Source organism: Ammospiza nelsoni, chromosome 12 (genome assembly GCF_027579445.1).
Source record: "Ammospiza nelsoni isolate bAmmNel1 chromosome 12, bAmmNel1.pri, whole genome shotgun sequence".
NCBI lineage: Eukaryota > Metazoa > Chordata > Aves > Passeriformes > Passerellidae > Ammospiza > Ammospiza nelsoni.
Genome location: NC_080644.1, coordinates 15,779,383 through 15,798,999, shown reverse-complemented (window position 1 = coordinate 15,798,999; position 19,617 = coordinate 15,779,383). Strand labels below are relative to the sequence as shown.

The following is a 19,617-nucleotide window of genomic DNA, read 5'->3' as shown; positions in this document are numbered from 1 at the left end:
TTTCTCTTTCACAAGATAAATCCCACCAGGTGACCAATACATGGCTGCATTTCTGAAGGTTAGTCCTACCAACAAACAATAAGTTCTTCTTCTACATTATTTTGTCGGCGTGCATAATTGCTGACCAAATATGTCAGGCCTTAGACCCATCTGCAGTCTCTGACACCCCTGGCCACCATAACCTGTCACATGCCTTTAGGCTGCATCCCTGTAGCATTCCACCCCTGCTCTTCTTCTCCATGCTGTTGTCAGTAGCCTTGCAGTGGTCCATGCAGCTGATGAAAGCAGAGGTGGTGGGTGACCTGAAGTCCTCCTGCACTGGCTGCACACTGAGATCAGGGCAGCCATGGTGCTGACCAGGAAGGGGAATTGCTGGTATGAATCATGGTCACATTTGGGCTTGAAGGGGTCTGGGGCAGAGGCCTGAGGTCACTCTGCTGCCAGCAGCAAAGGCAGGACAGAACCTCTTGGCTCGCAAACTCACACCCTGAACAGACACCGCCTCACCCTCCTTTCACTTTGTACACACGGACACACACCTGCAGATCCCAGGCACACAGCAGCAATTATAAAACTAAGTACTTTCAGGAAGCCTGCGTGTCTTGGCTTTATGCCCAGAAAAGTTTGCTGTAACTTTAAGGTGAGTCAGTGGGCGGGGTGTGGGAGCCTTGGGAGCCGTGGGCTTTGTTCCAAGCCTCACTCCGGAGTGTTGCTGGGTGCCAGGCCGATTAGGTGGTACTTTGTTGTTTAGCTAGCTTGAGTTTTTTGTTAGCTTAAGCAACAAGTTTCCTTTTCCCCCTTTCCCTGGCCTGGCGAGACTGCGGCAGGAATCCTCCAGCGGCTTTTCGGTATTTTATCCTGAACTGTTCTCCTTCGTTTTGGTCCGTCGGCCAGGAGCTGTGGGAGCCGCGGGAGCCACTGCGCCGGCCCAGACCTCGGGGAAAGCAGAACCAACAAGAAAAAAGACACCAAAATCCACCCGGTTTATCTGCTACGAGAAGGAGACCCATGCCAGCGTTTCAACAGGTGGTGTGGTGGGAAATGTGGTTGAGCATGGCTGAAAGAGCCAAGAGGGAGGTGTGCCCTGGATGTGCTGGAGCGCACTGAGTTTGTTTGCATGGAACAATCGCTGCTGGGGCTCGCTGGGCACTACCAGAGAGGACCAGGCATTATTTATGAAGGCAACATCCCACTAAATAAATAGGCCCTGCAGAAAAAAAGGGAGCGATGCAGCACTGTCACAGCCCAGAGCTTTGCTGTAGCCCCAAGCAGGTGTTGCATAACCTGAGCCCTTTGCAGCCTGTTTCACCCCCACCTTGCAGGCCAAAGGTCCCCTAGAGGGAGAGAGGCCTCCCTCTTTGCCATTCTGGGGTCCCCACTCCATGGCTGAACTCTAGACTCACTGGGGGAACATCATGTCTGCCACACATTAACTTCTGGGTTCATGTCCAGCCAGAGTCCTCACCTGCTTCACATCTACCTGCCTGGGTCTGCCCAGACAATTTTCTCCACAAAACATACTCTGTTCCTGCCCCATTCAAATGGCCATGACGCAAGCACCTTTGCTATAAAACTGCATAGTCAGATAAATTCTTTGGAAAAGTTGTGGTCCCACTAAGCATCACCTGCACTACTCAGAAGGAATCTATCCTCTCAAAACCCTGGTTGAAATACCTCCACTGGGATCAGATCATGTCAGGGCTTGTCTGTGCAGATAACAGGAAACCTGGTGCACCACAAACCATGCCAAGAACAATTTATGCATTTATTTTCTCATTTAGTTTACGTCAGCCCAACACCAAACACAGATGCACGCTCATGACCCCATGTTGTCCCAGTGTAGTCCTTGCTGCTGTACTACTCAGGAGGAAGGGCAAAGGGGCAGTAGTGAGGACTGCTGAACCAGGATCAGCCTGTACCACACAAATAAACAGGTTGTCCCCCAGCTCCAGAAAGCAGCTAAAAACGCAAGCATCGGAGAGAGTAGCTAAGGAGTTTTTATTCACAAGGAAAACAAAGCTCACTTCTGCCGGTCTCTGTCTCTCTAGGCTGTCTCTGCACCTGCAGGTTTTCATCAAGCTTTCTGATCTTATCTTGACTCCTGCCACAATCACCCATCCTTGAATAGTTCTCTGCTGAAGAGCATTTATCCATTAATGATCTTCTCGCTGATGTATCCAGGCATGGTGTAGACCAAAAGAACCAGGAAGATTGTCAGAACAGTGACAACAAACAGCACAATTATGTATCTCTTGTACCGCTTCCAGATAAAAAACGCAAAGGTCTTCATGGGATTCACAAACCAGTTGAAAGTTGTTTTGGGCCAACTAGAACAGGAAGAGAAGAATATATAAGCACATGCTCAATCTACAGAACATCACGTTAGCCCTTCTTCTTTGGTGTCCTGCTACCCTCATGAATCACTAGCTCTTCCTGCTGCTTTCAGGCAGGATCAGCCCAGGGGCTACAGTAAACACACTGCCTGTGGAAACACTAGAGACAAAAGGATGGGACTCTTTGGAACAGTGTCCCAGTGTCCCCAGAGCTGTCCTTCACCTTTGTACACAAGGGATCCCTTCACATAGACAGATCTGACCATTGTACTAGCAATGTTATGGCACAGCTGCCTTGAGTATCACCCTTAGATCAATCCTGGGTCAGGTGCTGCAGCCTCAAGTCCTGTGGACTCACTTGAACTCTGGGAAACTCTGGCAGTCCTGGTCCTGCAGACCCCAATGCCCAGGACATCAGAGATTGCTCTTGGCTTCCAGACAAGCCAATACTCCTGGTTTCCATACAAACAGCTGCTGAGAATGTGACACTGTCTGTTCACCCTAAAGGTGATAATACATATACTCACTTGGGCTTCTCCAGGGGTTCAGGCCCTTTTCGGCCCAAGCCAACAGGACTTTTGTCAGCCTCCTCCACAGTCAGCAGCTGGAACTCTGCTTCCACCTTACCCTGTAGGGACAATATGTCTGAGCCACAGTTGAATGTGTTGCTTCACAAACCAGCCCGATGACCACGCATCCTGCCACAACTGGGTATTTTTCTCCCAGTTCCACTTACAGATGGCTCAGAGCTTTTTTCTCCGTTGGCTAGAGTCTTACTTCACAGCCAGTGGAAACTGTGGCCTGGTAAGAAACTGTTTTGCAGACAAGGAACTGTATTTTAATGAACTCCCCAACTACCTGATTTGTCTCTACCCTCCCACAGTGGCCCTGAGCAAAATTCACCCTTGGAGACACACAGTGGTTCAGCAGCAGGGGTATCAGGAGCAAGTCTGTCTCTGGTCAGTCGGCACCTGCTTGTCTTGGGTAGGCAGAGACCCCAGGACAAGCTTCTGCTGCTGTCCTGACTGGCTGATGGGGAGCCATATGCCTCTTGCTTTGGAGTAGGAGTGAGTGAGGAGAACATGGTCTGAGGTGTTTTAGTGGGAATACTAAATTTCTAAACCAATACAGCTCCCCTCATGGAGCTGAGCTCTATGGAAAGTTCAGAGGAATACATGAAGTCAGACACCTCTGCATGCCACAGCACCTGGTTTCTCAGGGGTAGACAAAGTGCTGGATGAGCAGCAGATGGAAGAAGTCTTCAGGATCCTGCAAAAGCTGGGCCACTGCTTCCCTTGTAGATTGTGTGCGTGTAGGACAGGCTGCCATATCAAGGCAGAGGAAAAACACTGGCTGTGCTCACCGTTTCCAGCTCCCCACCTTACCGTCAGGAAATACTTGTTCCCACTGGGGTCTGTGAATTCCATGTCCTCTGGTCTGACTGAGCTGCTCCACTTCGTTTTCTTCTTATACTCTCTTTCGTGTCTCTCGTCATCTTCTTGATCTCTGAGTTTGATGAAGGGCCACCAGCCCCTCATGCGCTTATATCGGAAAATGGAAAATCGAGGTGTTGCATTCTCCTTGGCCATTTTGATGGTGCAATGCTCAGAGCTCTTGGCTGCCCACACCATGTCATGCAGCTTCAACTCGATGGAGCCTGCAGGCACAGGGAAGAGGAGACCACATGGTAAAACCTTGAGGTCAGCCCCACACAACATTTGGCTGTCTCTGCCATGCTCCCAACTGCCACAAGCAGGTCCCAGCTGCTGCAATTATCTAGTAGCACCCTGCACATTTACAGATAGAGAACCTGAAATTATGCATAAGAAATTACTAGCTTAGGAGTTAGAGACTGGGAGGCAGAAGCCCCAGGTCTCATCTCATTTTTGATAAGGGCTGTTTGGTATGTTCATATGGTGAGTTATTTTCACCCTTTTATTATGTCCCACCCTGCTCTCCTCACATGTCTAAGATGATCTTCCTCTCTAATTCCTGGAAATGTCAATTAAACTTATAAAATGATAACAATTTAAAATTATAAGTGCTTTAAGTGTTTCAAGTTTATCATAGATTTGCAACAGCCTCAGTTTATCTCCCTGTTTGGTCTTGTGCCTCTGTCCTGCTCAGAATGAGTTCCTGTCCCACTCTGGCACTGAGCCCTTGCAACAAAACAATCTTACCACATCCTGGTCTGTACTGGTAAAAGCAGACAAGGGATGTGAGTGTTCCCTGCTCATTTCCAAGTGAGACTGCATCTGGATACTGTGTCCAGTTTTGGACCCCTAATACAAGAAAGGTGTCAACTAAATAGTTTTTATTGGCTGAGATAGTCAAGTATGTAGTAGGTGCCGCAGCAAGAGGGGTGAGAGACACTTATATGTTCAGTTCAGAGAAGAGAGGTCAAGAGGGTGGTCTTACTGCATCCCTCACAGCCTAGAGGAAGCTACAGAGCAGATGGAGCTAGATTCTTCTCAGAAATCGATAATGAAAGCACCTAAGGCAACAGACACAAAATGCTGGAAGTAAAAAACCTGAGAATTGTGAAAAAGGTGCAGCCAGGAAAAGGGCTCCAGAAGCATGCTAGCAATCCATCCTTGGAGATAATCAAAACCCACCCAGAAAATGTCCACCCAGAAAATGACCTACAGCCAGGGCAGGAGATTGCAGTAAACCCTGCAGAAGCCTCTTACTGTCTAGAAGGTCCTGAGATCATACATGCCAGAAATCATTGGAATTGTAAATTCTTTCTTCAGTGCCTCAGTTTTTCATGGCTGAACCACTGGAAGTGCCTCTAGCAGTAAAGCCTCTTAAATACACTATGAAAGGTGAAGTATAAGGAGAGTTCAAACATGCCCAGGAGATAGTTGGGGAAAGGCGCTGCTTTTTAGTAGGGAGGTTAACATTTGAAGAAGGGAGGAACAACTGAACAGAGTGCTATAATCTTGGGGATGACAGCAGAAGTGGGAGACAATCAGCAGTACTTGCTAGCATAATATGTGGGGAATCACCACTAGCTCTGTTTTGGCACTGGGCCTTGCTGCATGCCCAGCTCAGGAGGTTTTATTACTGGGAAGTTTCAGGGGCATCCAGGGAGCTCTGAGGTCCCAGCAATTCAAGTGACAATAGTCTCACAAAGGTTGTCTAGTCTTACACTGGTTGTCCCTGTTCCCACAACATAAGGTCCTGGGAAAAGTGTTCTTAAGCCCAGACTTTGAGATCTGCATATCTAAGAGCACAGAAAACAAGCACATTTATTGGAAAGGTTGTGAGGAAGCAGAACCTGGGAGTCCTGTGATGTGACAAGCCCTGAATAAATACACCAGGGCCCTGGGACAAGCATGTAAGCACTGCATGTCTGTGTAGGGGAGGTGCCTATCTCCAGGCTTTGTCTGTAGCTCAGGTGTGAAAAACCAGCCCAGATGACTGCTGAGCTGAAGAGTTTGATCTGATGGTCCTAGGGTCCCTTCTCAGAGAGCTGAACCCCAGGGAAATGCTCCAGCAAGGTAAGGGACAGGTCACCCCACTTCCAGCAGGTAACACCATACCTAGAAAGTCATTAGCTGAAATCCTGTCATAATCCCAGACCTGGAGGACCAGAACAGCCGGTTCCCGAAACTCTGATTCCTCCATGGAGAAGACAGAGTCCTTTTTCTTGTAGGTGATCTCCTTCTCAGTTGGGAGATAATTGAAGCGGAAGATGAACCTCCAGTTGAAATTGCCTTCCCCAGTCAAGGAGTTAAAGTGAACATCTGTCTCCTGCTTGTCATGGTCAAGACCTTTTATCCAGCTGCAGGAGAAACTCAGTTATCCTCTACCCTTGTCAGCCAGCCTGAGAGGCAGAGCAGGAGGATCGAAGCACTGAACACCATGGAGTAGCAGGAAAGGGCCAAACCAGAGCAACACCTGGACAACATCTCTGGGGCTAGAGCAGCCCATGAAGAGAACTGGAGTAGGCGTCTCACACCAGAGGTTCAGAGGAGGCAAGTGAGCATGTGGGCCAGGGCAGGGAGCAGGGCAGCCAAGCTCTGGCCTCCCAGTCATTCCCACCAGACCTTTTCACGTAGATGTCGCTGGAAGGCTCTCCTGTTACTGGGTTGACATCATCAAGGATCACATTATCCGTGTTCCAGATAATCACACGGAGCTCATAGCTGTGGGAAGGACACAGAGGTGAGATTCATGTCCTTGTCCCTGGTGCATGGGAGGGCAGATCAAGCCCTGAGCACAACGCCAGAGCTGCAGGACTTGAAAATTCCCAGCAGTGTGGTTCCCCCCGCTCCTCCCGCCAAGCACAGCTCTGCAATCTCACTGCCAGGCATAAAACCCTTTCTGGACACTACAACCCTACAAGACAAACACCCACAGTCAATACAGGTAGATTTTGCAAACCAAATCCCTGTTGCATGGGAAATCCACCCTGCTCTGCTAAGCCAGAGGAGTACAGAAAAGCTTAGGCAAGAAGGGATCTCTGCAGTCTCTGCTCCAAGCTCTTGCTCTAGCTTCATAGTAGGTCAATTGTGCAGGACCTTGTCTGCATCAGTTTTTAATATCACCAAGGATGGACATCCCAGCATATCTGAGTCAATCTGTCCCTATTCCAGTGTAGCTTCACTCTCACTGGGAAAACATTTTCCCTATAGTCAGCTAGAGTTTCCCTTGCTGAAATTCATGTTTATTATCTCTTGTCCTTTCAGGTGAACGTCAGAGAATAACCTGGATCCTCCATCTCAAAAGTACCATTAGATCCTTGAAAACAGCAGATTTCATCCTTCAACTCCATTTCTCCAGACTCCTAAGGACATCTGTCCACTAGCCAGAATAGAGTTTGCTGAGTAGCTCTGGCCTGGGTTTCTATTACCTTTATGTCCTGCCATAGAGACATTGACCTGCCCTTCCCCAAACCTTTGTGTAGCTGAAGCTCTTAGGGCCCAACATGATACACTCAAGAGAGCATCCTGTGGTCAGAATTGGAGGAAAGAGGTCTACATGCCACACTAGCACTGACCCTCAGCCAGTGCCCTGTGGCACATCCCACCAGCCATGGCAAGGGACATTGACCCTCCTTGCAGCCCACCAGCCCCAGGCCTACCCCCACAGGTGCTACCTGACAGGCTGTCGTGGTTTGATGTTGACAGGCGGTGGTGCAGGGACATCATTTGGAAACATGTCGATCCACATGTGCAAGGAGCCCTGACGAGAGAAGAGAGCAAAGACACTTCAAGAGACAGACCACTCTCCAGCTCTTCAAGGAGCAAAGGCTTGATCCTGCGAGGAAAGTTCTCATCAGAAAGCCCCTGCTTGGTTCTCTCCATTCCCAGCACTTGAGAGTGACATGAGATTCAATTTTACACAGGGAAAAAAATTAAGGCTATGAAAGATTGCTTATTTCTGCTCCAAGAAAAACCACTTCACCTATACTGAATCCATTTCAGAGGTAAACATATCCCTCTGTCTTAATAAGGAGCATATGGTAATGCAATGCTTAAGCAAAACCAACAAAACTAAGAAGTGATAGATCTGACTCATGCATTTCCAATGCCAAAGAAAGCCAGCATGACTGCAGGACTCTGCTTTGTTCAAACCTCCAGTACCCAAGAGAACAGGATATTTCAGTGCAGGACATTAAAATGGTGAGTTCAGATGGCTGCATTGCACAAAACTAAGGATGGAGAAGCCAAGGGCAGAGAACAAGGTTATTGCAAAACAGCAGTGATAAGGGACAATGCAGAGGAGGCAGGTATAGGCAAGGATACCATCAGCCATGGGGGTGCATGGTGGCAAGGCTCAAAAGCAGAGCACATCTATTGCCACCCACACAGTATCCTCATCAGAGCCAGTGCTAAATGACCTGTGGAGACAGGAAGAACTCTGGGTCACCAACACTGTGAACACAACATCAATGGACAGAATTTCCTTGAGGAAAGGGTATTCAGAAGCATCATGAGAGGTCAGAGGGTAGGTGTAAGCAAAGGACAACCATGGCCAATGTCCTCACTTTGTAGCTGGACCAGCCATCCACAGACATAACTCCAGTCACCCACCTAGGAAGGGGACAATATGTAAGATTCACAGGCGACCGGACAGCTGACTAGAAACCAGTTGTCCAGAAGGTCCTTCCCCGAAACAATGTTGAGGTTTAGCACGGAAACACATCTCACCTTCACAAGCCCGGGGTTCTCCGGGTTGTACAAAGACCGGATTTCCACATGCTCTGGTACTAGCTTGTACCCATATCCTGGCATCTCTTCCCAGTGCTGCAGGACATACAGAGCCTTATGTTCAACATCCAGCGACAAGTTCTCATCTGCCACTCCTCTCTTGTTCCTCACAGAAGCCTCTGCAGCAGGACACAGCCAGGGAGAAAATTAGGGCTTCTGGTCAGCAAGAGTCATGTCAGGACATCAGTCACTAGCACAAGCAACAGGAGATGATGGACTGGGCAAAAAAGCACCTCTTCAGAAAAACAAATGGGGAGAAGCAGGAGGGCAAAGATGAAGGGAGTGAGTTCGGTATGATGCAGTGATGACAGAAATGGCAAGCAGGAAAAAAACAAGCTAAGAGAAATGCAGTGGAAAGGGCAAAAACTAATTTACTCTGGCCCTGGGAAAAAGATCCAATGAACATTGAGGAGGACGTGATCTTCTGGGGCAGTTTAAGTCCCCACATCTCTGTGGTAGTGCCAACAGATCCATGGATGAATTTTTGCCAGAGAAGTGCTACTGGAAAGCATTACTTGCCAGTCTCAAGACATGCAGCTGTGCTCTCCATTAATGAACACAATTAGTAGTTGACTCCTTTGGCACAGCAAAGCCAAATGGCACTTCAAGACCAAATCTTGCTGGTGGGAGATAAACCAGAGCCAACAGATGAGGGCATAATGACCCACTCACTCCTGGGTTTATGGAGCACCACTGCCCCTTGGATAGCAGTCTGAGACCTAAACCATTTCAAGCAGTGTTCAAGTACAGCAGAGGTTCACAGGACACCAGTTGCAGCTGTGTTGGAACAAGAACCAGCTGTCAGGGAACACCAGGAGAGCACCTTGTTTCTCCCTCCCCAGCTACCCAGTGATCTGAAAAAAAGGAGGAGTGGCTTCTGGAGGCTCCTTGCCCTCTCCTGAGTAGGATTTCTTTTCCATTCTTTGCATAAGTCATAGGAACGACCAGAAAACTGAGGAACAGTTTCACTGAAACAAGGAGAAAGTAAAGTTGTCCATACTGTAGGTGTCCTCACTCTGAACAGGTAAGGCCAGGGATCATCCTTCCTACAAGCTACATAGCATTGCCTTGCAGTACTCAGCCATCCACATGTGGGCCACATCTGCTCTAGTCTTTCCTCAAGGTTGGACTCAATTGCACAGGTGTTGGCAGCAGCAGGGTCTGGCCTTTGGTGAGGGAAGATCTCCATCACTGCTGGTAGACACTGTGAAAGGTTAGTGTGTTCTTGGACATCTGTGGCCCTGGCCCTGGTCCCTCCCTTGTAATGCCAGGTAGAGGGAAAGAAAACAGCAAATGAGAAGCAGAAGCTGCCCACAAGGTGGAGATCAACAGTAGAGAGAGGCAATGTGGAATCACTCAAGGCACCTGAAGCCACTGGAAGCACAGAGCATTCCTGGACAAAGCCAGCTAGAAACAGGGAAGAAGACTGAAAAAACATTCCCTTTCCCCTCCCCCCCAACCCCAAAACACGCCCAAAACAAAACAAAACAACACCTACGAACAAACCAAAAAACATTAAAGAAAAAACAAACAAAAAATATCACCACAAAAAAACCCAACCAACCAAAAACAAAAAAAATCCACAACCCAAAAAACTGCAAAACACACATAACCCCAAAGAGGACTTCATTATCTTGCTGATAGTGATCATAAGCAGATGAAGGTACAGCTTTGTGATAGTGCCAGCCACCAGAATAAGTTGGCATACAGCAAACCTCCATGACCAGCACTGCTGTGAAAGTAGGTTTACTTTGTTCCACCCACTGACACGGAAGCCACTTAGTTATCTAATGGCCTGGATCACATCTTCTCCCAGTGCAACAATGTCCACTGAAACAAGGGCACTGAACCAAGGATGCACCTCACAGTAACCCGAAAACCTGGGCCATGCAGGGCACCTAGGGGGAAGCCAGCCTGGACACCTCAGGGAAGAGAGGATTGTGGGCTCGCAGACCACCCAGCAGCACGTGCATTGCTGAGCACAGGCAGCTGCTTAAGGGACCAGTGTAACAAGCCCTATGTACCTTCAGGAAAAGCCTCTGGAGGGACCTTGAATATTTTATTGTCCACTTTGATCTCCTCCCATCTGTACTCTGCAGCAGGGATTGAGTTTTTCTTGCATAAACTATCCAAGATTTGTGTGGGTTTAAAAGCGTCTCGCCACATGTTGTAGCCATTTCTGCATGGAAAAAGAAAACATCAGGAAATTGTTTAACTTAAGTTTCCTTGCTAGGCTGTGAAACAGCCTTCCTTCCCAAAGCATAGGCTATATCACTAGAACCCTGCTCAGATTTCCACTGGGCTTAAAGAGGTTACAAAAAGTCTTAATGAATGAAAAGCTAAACAAATTCTTTCCTGACAGAAAACAAGCTGGACTTGCACCCCACAGAACTATTAGCTTCTGAGCAGCAGAAGCAATGCTAGGAGCAGGAGCAATTCTAGATGCAGTTCCTAAGTGAGAAAGAACTTTTAGTTGTGCTGCGTACTTAGCTCCATTTCCACAGCTAATTTTTCAATAGCAGGGTAGGAGAGGAGAAATTTGCAGAAATTTGGCTGAAGATCTGGAGAATCCATATGGAAGGAGGCCAAAGAAAATCAGATGTCCTGAGTGTTGCTGCTTACAAAATGCTGCCAGAGAAACTGCTGTACTTTCCGAAAGAGGTCGGAGTCAAGCAAGCACTTTTCTCACAGAACACCAATGTGTAAGGAATAGAAAAGGTTTTTTTTGCTATTTTATGCAAGGTATATTAGATTGCAGTAAGAATTAGAGTTATCACAGGAAGATGGTAGGGGTCTAAAGAGATAGAGTTATCCATGTAACTTGTAGCGAATCTGCAAATGAGCACCTGCAAATGAATATTCTGTCTCACACAACAGGAGGAGCTCTATTACGCACATGTGGCAGGTGAGAAGAATGTCTATGGCCCTCATGTGTCACATTGGTACCTACAAGTCATACTGTGTAGCCACTCCACAGTTGGCCCTGTGCTTGCTGTAGAATCGATTCTCCAAGTCAGTCTTGGTCTCCCCAGTCAGATCATCAGATCCAACCAAATCATGATCAAATATTGCCACAGTGAGTTCTGATTCCATGGGAAAGGAGACTGTCAGCTCCACAACTCTGGACAGAATCAAACAGGGAAAGCACAATTAGCAGAGGATGGAAATTAAACACATGCTCTGCTTTGATAATCCTATATATTTAAGAACGGTATTTGACAACTTAAAGGCCTCTGATAAACTTTGATTCTCTCTAAATTCAGTATGTGACATTTTCGGTGGGCATGCTCAAAGGAATTCCTTTTCCAGGAGTGTATGGCTTGGATAGAGGGTCTGGAGTTAGGGAATGCTTGGCTTCCAATTTTAAATCAAATCCTTGGGTGTACTCGCCTCCTAACCCAAAGCATGATGGCTCCTGAGTTAGCTGGAGGCAAGAGACATGCCCAAGGGCTTTGTGTAAAAGCACAAGATTCTCCATCAGAAAGGAACAGAAGACCTTATATGCTGAACCACATTTCAAGCCCCAGATTTGCACTGTTCTTATTAAACCCACTAGATGAAACCTTCTTGCATACTCTCCAAACACAGGATTGAGCTTCTTTGGAATGTATCGCTCCTTAGTGTCTTTCTGCTGCTTCCCCACAGTCACCACCACATAGGGGTCTGCTTTGCCATTGGGGTCTGCTGGAGAGAGATTTGTGGCCTGGAATATATAAGAGATACTGCTATACAAAGCTGTGGAGGGCAACCTGGAAAAGGAACACTGCACCAGCCTGAAACCACCCAAGCCCACTTGGTCAGGTCCCTCCAGCAACCACCCCAGCAGTGAAACAGGCACTTGATCCCACACAAATCCTCACTCTACAAGCCATTAATATCTTCAGCTGTGGACCCACCTACTTGCTCATGATCTCAAGGCAGATGTGAGGAGCCAAGAAATACCCATCTGCCCATCCTCAAGCTACAAAGCATGGAAGACTCTCCATGGACAGGAGGTAGGTGCCTTCCACTGGCAGAGGCTTCAAGCCAGCATCACATTTTTCACAAGCGCCACTGCTCACATTTACTGAGCAGAGAAGGGCAGAAGGTCCACAGGGAGGGGAGAGACCGCCAAGCATTACTGTCACCTCCCCCAGAGACTTACCTTAACAATGTAAACTCTTACAAGAACCTTGATGGGTCTATTCCTTGGAATGCCGTGGGAGACCTTGGGCTCTGTAACAGTTTCCTCACTGGGGTAGACATAGAAGGAGCCCTGCAGAAAACACTTTTCAAGGAACAGTTGGATATACATGGGAATATCTCAGAAAGGATTGGAGCCACCAGCTTCACCTGCTAACTAGAAAATCAGAGCCATTTCCCCCATGCAGACCACAGACACCCTATGGCCATGGGGACAGTGTTTTCCAAAGGTCAAATCATGTCCACATGGTGCAGGCAATTCCTGCTTGCAATTTAGGCTGCAGGCTGTCATGCCTCTGCCAATGTCAGATATGAGCATCTCTAGGCACTTTGGATTGCCAAAGACAGAGGACACCAAACGTTTTCTAGCGACAGCTACAATTTCTGTAGTTGATATTTTAGAGTCTTCAAGAGCTCCTGGATGGGAGGATGACACCTCTTTTAAATAAGTTTTCCTAACCTTAAAACCAGTGAAACTTACTTATATAGTACTTATATGCATATTGAATAGACCCAGAGGCTGCAACCAGAGTGAGTCCTTTATGCTTCATACTTTCTCCTTGTAGCAGTTAAAAAACCTAAATTGGATGGATTTATAAGATAAAAACAGTAGGACCAAAGTACAATTGCTTCAACAGGCACTAACAATACCCTGGCCGTGCTGCAGCCCAAACTGCACACCCATGCATTCTGCAAGGTTTTACTGGTGTTGGCTTGCCCTGAAATACAGATTATAAGGATCTTCTTCCACAAGCAGCACAAATGTCATCCAAATGAAACAGTACCTTGTACTTCCCCACATAGTGTTCATCTTCATTTCCATCTTCATCTTCATTTGCTTTGCCATGATGAAGGGGGAAAATACACAACAAGTCTTCAAAATTACCAAACTCATGTTCCAGCTCAGAGTTGTAGATCTGAAATAAGTAGAAAGTTATTGTGAGCCTTTTCTTGCCATCTCAAAGGGAAGGAGAGTCAGAAAGACCATCCTTTCTCTGTTTCAATCATTTCACCTAGTCCTACCTTACTTCTGTATTACTCAGGGCAGGATGTTAATGATTTTCCTGCATGTCCCTAGGGCCAGCCTTAGATGTGGTTGCACATCTCAGCTTGGCTCCAAGGTGTTACTAGCTGCATCAAAGGCAAGCAATGGTGTGTCCTCAGCACACACTGCAGGTTCTCCTCCCAGCATAATTTCCACTGCAGGAAGGTGAGGAAGACATGGACGAAGGCCCAGGGCTGAAAGTGACTAGGTCACCCCAATTATCACCTGAAGGGTGGCAATGAGCTTCCTCTTCGGTTGAGCAGGTTCAGTTTCAATCACTGCCTCATCCTCTGCTTCCATGTCAATGAAAGATGCATTTAAATTCCCTCCATCTAGAAATGATGGTAAGAGATTAGGAAACACTCTGATTTTGCCCATCATATCAAGTGTCTCTACATGAAGTCACCCCAGCCACAGTTTCTGCTTTCACCCAGGGTTTTGGCCTCTGTCACAGCAACTGGAACTATTGCTATTTGTAACAGGTGTCTTTCCAGCATCTCCAGTTTCCCAGCACAGCATGGCTGGATGGGTGGGGGGACAAAAATTAGCACAGACCTACCTGCCTATTTGTCTGGATGGCCACCATTTAGACAGGAATTGGGCAGAAACCAAATGAAGGAAGGTGGTTGGGCCATCTTACAGGTGCTGTCAGGGAAGGCACAGAGGAGAGTCCACCCTCCTCTTTGGATGAGAGCTTATTTGCTGGCCTGGTAGTTTGGGTGGCTAACTGAAGCATCACTGCCACTTTTGGCACAGCCAGCTGAAAGAGACCATGTCTAGACCTTTCTCAGGGGCACCACCAAACCAAGGACAGAGTGGGTGTGTGCTTGTCTCATTTCCCAAGGCTCCAGATCCCTCAAGCGCTAATGGGATGCAGGTACCCTCAAAGTCTCTCCTTAAATTGTGATGATTTACATAATTTTTATACTTTGCACTTTCCCAGGCCAGAGCCATATGAGTCACTGCTTACACCTCTGCAAACCTGAACCTACAGCTGTAACACTATTCTCAGATCATAAAAAGATTGTTATTGTTGTTCATTGCCTCTGGTATCTCCTGTTACCTGATTCATCTGCACCCCACGTGAGTACCCCATAAGCACAGAGTGATTCCCAGATCCTGGACAGTTTTTCCTGTCCATCATCCTCTCTCCATCCTACCACTGCTTCCTGGTCTCACCTAGACAATCCCATGATCCCTGCAGATGATTTTTCTTCATTTTTCTCACACAGGAAAACACTTGCTTTAACACCATTTTACAAGACTCAACTATTTTCCAGGACTTTTCTGACTTTTCCAAATTTTTTTCAGGAAAGTTTGGTGTTTTTTCAACTTGAAATAGCCTGATAGCCCTTTTCAATGTCTTCGGCCTCTCTGCTCACTTTTATGTTGATGTTGCTGAATGTTGCAAGGGTGTCTGCACAGACACTATTCTCACAAGTCCAGTACCCTCTGGGATGGTATAAACTCTTGGTTCTCTCCACTAAAGAGTGAGGTATTGCTAGAGAGCTCACCTGCACAATTCAGGTCATCATTCTCAGCATCTTCCTCATCACTGCATGCCTGAAACACACACAGTCACCTCAGATCTCTGACAGAAAAAGTTTCACCTTCCAAGCACACAACACTGACATTTTCCTGCTGGCAGAGTAAGTAAGACATAGCTGAAATCATTGCAGGATGGCATTCAACGAGTGTCTTAAAGACTTTTTTCTTCTCCCCAGATCCTCCTTCTAGCTTCTTTTGATTGGAATTTAAGTTGACAGTGCAAGGAAGGAAATTTGGAGCAGACCTGCTCCCATAACACATACTAGTACATAACCAGGACAGAGTAAGCAGTATGAAAGTCCCTGTTCAAGTCAGCAACCTCACATTTTCAGAAGTCCCTTGACAGAAGCTGCCTCATTCTCACACCAGTTGAGCACCGAGCCTCAGGGATGTTTCAATACCCACCTCCTAGTGAAATCAGCCCACCTGGTAGATGCTTGATACCTGGCTACCTTAAATATGCTTGATACACTAAAGTTCACATTTTCCTGCAGATCCATGCCAGGAGAGCTCCTGTGACACTCAATATGGTTGAAAATATCTTCATCAGACCAGTGCAGCCTATTTTCCCTTCTGCTGGCAGCTGTCACAAAATATTACCTGGTTATACAGTTCTTTCAGGGACGCATAGTACTTGGACCACCAATCCAGTTCTTCCAGTTCTGGTTTTTCCTCTTCATATTCATCTTCCTTCTTTACAAGCTTATTGATAGGAATTTTCTTCAAAGGAGCCTTGAGAGAAAAGATAACAGGGTTCAGAGGGAAGAAATGACCATCCAGGACACTCATGCGCCCTCCTCCAGTGCCCTGGGAGCCTCTGGCAAAGTCTCAGCATTCAGGCACGGCGCAGGAGGTGCAAAGCTGCCCGTGGCTCCAGCTTTGTTCTTTGCTACAAAAGAAGCCATTCTCAAGGCATAGGGCAGACCTCTTTAATGTCCCTGTGCCAGAGCCCCAGCACATTATACTGCCAATGAGCAGGCAGGAGAGAGGAGAATTTCAGTCCAGAAAAAGACCTGGTGGATGAAACCTAACACTGAATTTCTGAACTTTTTTTGTTGTTGTTGTTGTTTGTAATCTACAGTTTGGCTTTACAAACTTCAAAATTTGTTGGACCAAACATATGACTCACCTTCACAAAGCTAAGGGGGTGAGTGCTGGAACCTGGGTCACCAGCTGCCAGTCCAATGTTTACCACAGTCTGAGATGGAAGACGGTGAGATGAGACATTGCAAGCTGAGATGAAAATAAAAAACTTAATGTTTCCATGCATTTATTTCTGCCCACTACTTCTTACTTTCAGCCATAGGAAAATCCTCCTTGTTAAAACACTAATCTGATTGATTTCAGAGCTTTTTAAATCAGACCCTGAAAAAATACTGCTGGAAATCCAACTACAGTACTGAGATTAACCACCATCATCAATATGCTTGTTGCTGACTCCCAGGAATTCATAATTATGAGATATACCTTCCCTACTCAGAAATAGCCACAGATGGATCAATCTTTGGCTTCTTCTTCATGCTTCCAGATCAGGAGTGCTGGCTATTGCTATCATAGAGCTGTTTAGCTAAGTTATTACCCAATGAACAGACTTTGACCTGACAACATGAGAGAACTGAAAACTTTTCAATCCTTGGTCCTAGTGGACCAGCTCCCTAAAGATGAAGGTCTCATTGAGCAAATTCTTCCCTGTGAGGGTGGTGAGGCGCTGGCACAGGTTCCCCAGAGAAGCTGTGGCTGCCCCATTCCTGGAAATGTTCGAGGCCAGGTTGGACAGGGCTTGAGCAATCTGGTCTAGTGGAAAGTGTCCATAATCATGGCAGAAGGTAGAACAAAATGATCTTTAAGCTCCCTTCCAACCCAAGCTATTCTGTGATTCTATGACCTTGTGATTGCAGGGAGAGGATTCTGCTGCAAGAAATCATTTTTCTAAGAGAAAGTGGAAGAGCCAGGGATCTTTGCCACTGGCAAAACCTGCCTGTCGTCCCTGTGAGAACCTCTCCAAGTAGCTTACCCTTGGGCACATCCTCTGGTTCCTCCTCCAACTCTCTGGGAGAGAATTTCATCACATTGGACACAACATGGCTACCCACAAGCACAGTGCGCCCAAATGCACGCTTTTCCACCACAAAGATGATGAGGGGAGGGTGCAGGTACACCTGCTCTGGGAGCTCCTGCAAAAGAATTATGCATGGGGTTCACAGGAGTAAAGGTGATCAATCTGTGTTGAGCTGTCAAACTATGGCAGCCCTATCACATAAGGAGAAGCCTGCTGGCACCTTGCAGCTATGCCCAAAAATCAAAGCCTTACAGTGACAGGCCATGGCTAAGACAGTTCTTGGTGAGCAATTTCACAAAGGTTTTGTTCTGCAGCTGAACCATGTGGTCATGGGAGAGCAAAATCCTGGAAGCAGTTTCCCTCCGTGTTGTCCCGTGCAGTGATATGATGCAGAGTAGCTATGGTGTACCCTGCCATGGTGGAATCCACCATGGCACCTTCCCACTCACCACATCCATGTATTTGACCAGCTCAGTGAAGTTGGGGTTCTCTTTGTAGGATGCAATAACCTCTGACTCCACCTTCTTGCCAGCACATTCAATGATCACCTGAGGCTCATCCACCTCGAACAAGTTCACTCTCTTCAGGTCCCTCAGGCCCCAGAACAGGATCTGAAGCACAACATGAAGCTGCTGTCCGAGACATGCCAGCCATGGCACTGCCCATGCTACTACCCCCCACCCACAGGACACAGTCCCCAGAAGAGGCACAAGCCTGCTCTCCCAGCTCAGCTGCCCAGCAGCTTTGCCTGTTGAACTACTCAGATGGTTTCCCCTTCAGGTCAAGCTCTTCCATTTCTGGCATCTGCTTAGGCCTCACAGACACATTAGACCATCAAACTGGACTGTCTCACAAAGCCCTGCCCTCCACCCAGGGGCAGCTTAAGGGGAAAGCCAGTGCAGCAGAAGGAGGCACACCTCTATGCGAAACTCCTTCAGTACTGGGCGGATGCCCTCAGGGATGATGAACCGTCCCGCACAAGGGTCTTCCAGGTAGTCTGGCTCCTTGGGCTCCACATCCTCAGGCACTGATGGCTGAACAGGTAAAACCAGGACACAGCAGGTGATGAAAATCACTTCTATTCCATGCCATGACAAGCCCACTCTCTTCCACCTTCTAGTTCTGTGCTCACAGGCTGTCCCTGCAGCCTCCTCTCATTGGAAAGCCAGATATGGCCTCCAACTTGGAATTCTGGTGGGGCCCCATGCAACCAGCTCCTCACCCACACAGCTCTCCTCAGAGAGCTCACAACCATGTGCAGCTTTCTACAAGCCTGTTACCTCCAAATAGCCACTGTAATCGAGCTCGATCAGCTCAAAAGTGGCAATGAGCTCTCCCGCTGCTTTGCTGCCTCTGTAGAAGTCAAAGAACTGCAGGGCAGGTTTGGTGTATGGCTCATCAACCAGCTTCACCTGTGGGACAGCAAAGGCCTGCCCAAGGAACTCGGGGGAGCCCTGCAGGAAAGAGGGGAGTGACTCAAATCATCCCTGTGGTATCTCACCACCTCAAAGACCACCACTAATTCCAGCCAATCTGGGACAATACAAAATTACTCTTCCACCCATGTTATCCTCTGCTTTGATTTTCTCTGCTCCATCCAGAGCTAGGAACAGATAAAGGCATGTTTACAGCAGCTCCACTTAACTCCCGGTTCATCTCCCTGCAGAACTCAGCAAACAGCCTGGCACCATGTACCAGAGGATATGAAATCTAGATCAGGTTTTTCAGAGTCTCTTCCAGACAGGGTTTGATTATCTCCAAGGATGGATACACTACAAGCTCTCTGAGCTACAAGCCCAGCATGCATTCTACCTCTGTGTAAAAATTTCTTTCTTATATCAAGATGGATTTTCTTCCTTGCCAGTTTGTGTTCATTGCTTGCCGTTGGGCCCCTTGATACCTTCCATGAGAAATCTGAACTGAGCTTTTCCATCCTTTCCCACCAGGTAGCTGCAGACAGCAAAAAGACACTGGCTTTCTCTCAACCTCTGTCTGAGGCTTTCTCTCAACCTCTGTCTGAGGCTGAAATATAGGCTATACTCAGCCCTCCTCCTCTGTCCTGTGCTCCATCTTGGTGGCCTCCTCTGGACTCATCCCAATATGACAGGGTTTGTCTTGTACTGGAACCACAGGAAAGCTGCTGAGTTACTGCCGGAGAACCTGGTGCAAGTTATGTCATTAGCCTTAGGATAGCAAAGAGGCTCTAGGAGACAGTGTGACTTTAAAGCATTA

At 47.4% G+C, this 19,617-nt stretch overlaps 1 protein-coding gene across 1 annotated transcript in view; it reads right to left on the bottom strand.

Moving 5' to 3' along the window:
* Positions 1 to 1,751: 1,751 nt before the first annotated feature.
* LOC132078521 (fer-1-like protein 4) overlaps positions 1,752 to 19,617 on the bottom strand; it is a 37,831-nt gene continuing 19,965 nt past the window's right edge. The window contains 20 exon segments of the mRNA XM_059480729.1: positions 1,752 to 2,327; positions 2,861 to 2,961; positions 3,719 to 3,990; positions 5,879 to 6,120; positions 6,386 to 6,484; positions 7,438 to 7,523; positions 8,492 to 8,670; positions 10,576 to 10,730; positions 11,502 to 11,672; positions 12,127 to 12,254; positions 12,696 to 12,806; positions 13,519 to 13,650; positions 14,004 to 14,110; positions 15,293 to 15,341; positions 15,927 to 16,058; positions 16,456 to 16,559; positions 17,341 to 17,500; positions 17,835 to 17,996; positions 18,303 to 18,419; positions 18,666 to 18,839. Coding sequence (XP_059336712.1) covers positions 2,147 to 2,327; positions 2,861 to 2,961; positions 3,719 to 3,990; positions 5,879 to 6,120; positions 6,386 to 6,484; positions 7,438 to 7,523; positions 8,492 to 8,670; positions 10,576 to 10,730; positions 11,502 to 11,672; positions 12,127 to 12,254; positions 12,696 to 12,806; positions 13,519 to 13,650; positions 14,004 to 14,110; positions 15,293 to 15,341; positions 15,927 to 16,058; positions 16,456 to 16,559; positions 17,341 to 17,500; positions 17,835 to 17,996; positions 18,303 to 18,419; positions 18,666 to 18,839 — 2,862 coding nt within the window. The 3' untranslated portion in view covers positions 1,752 to 2,146.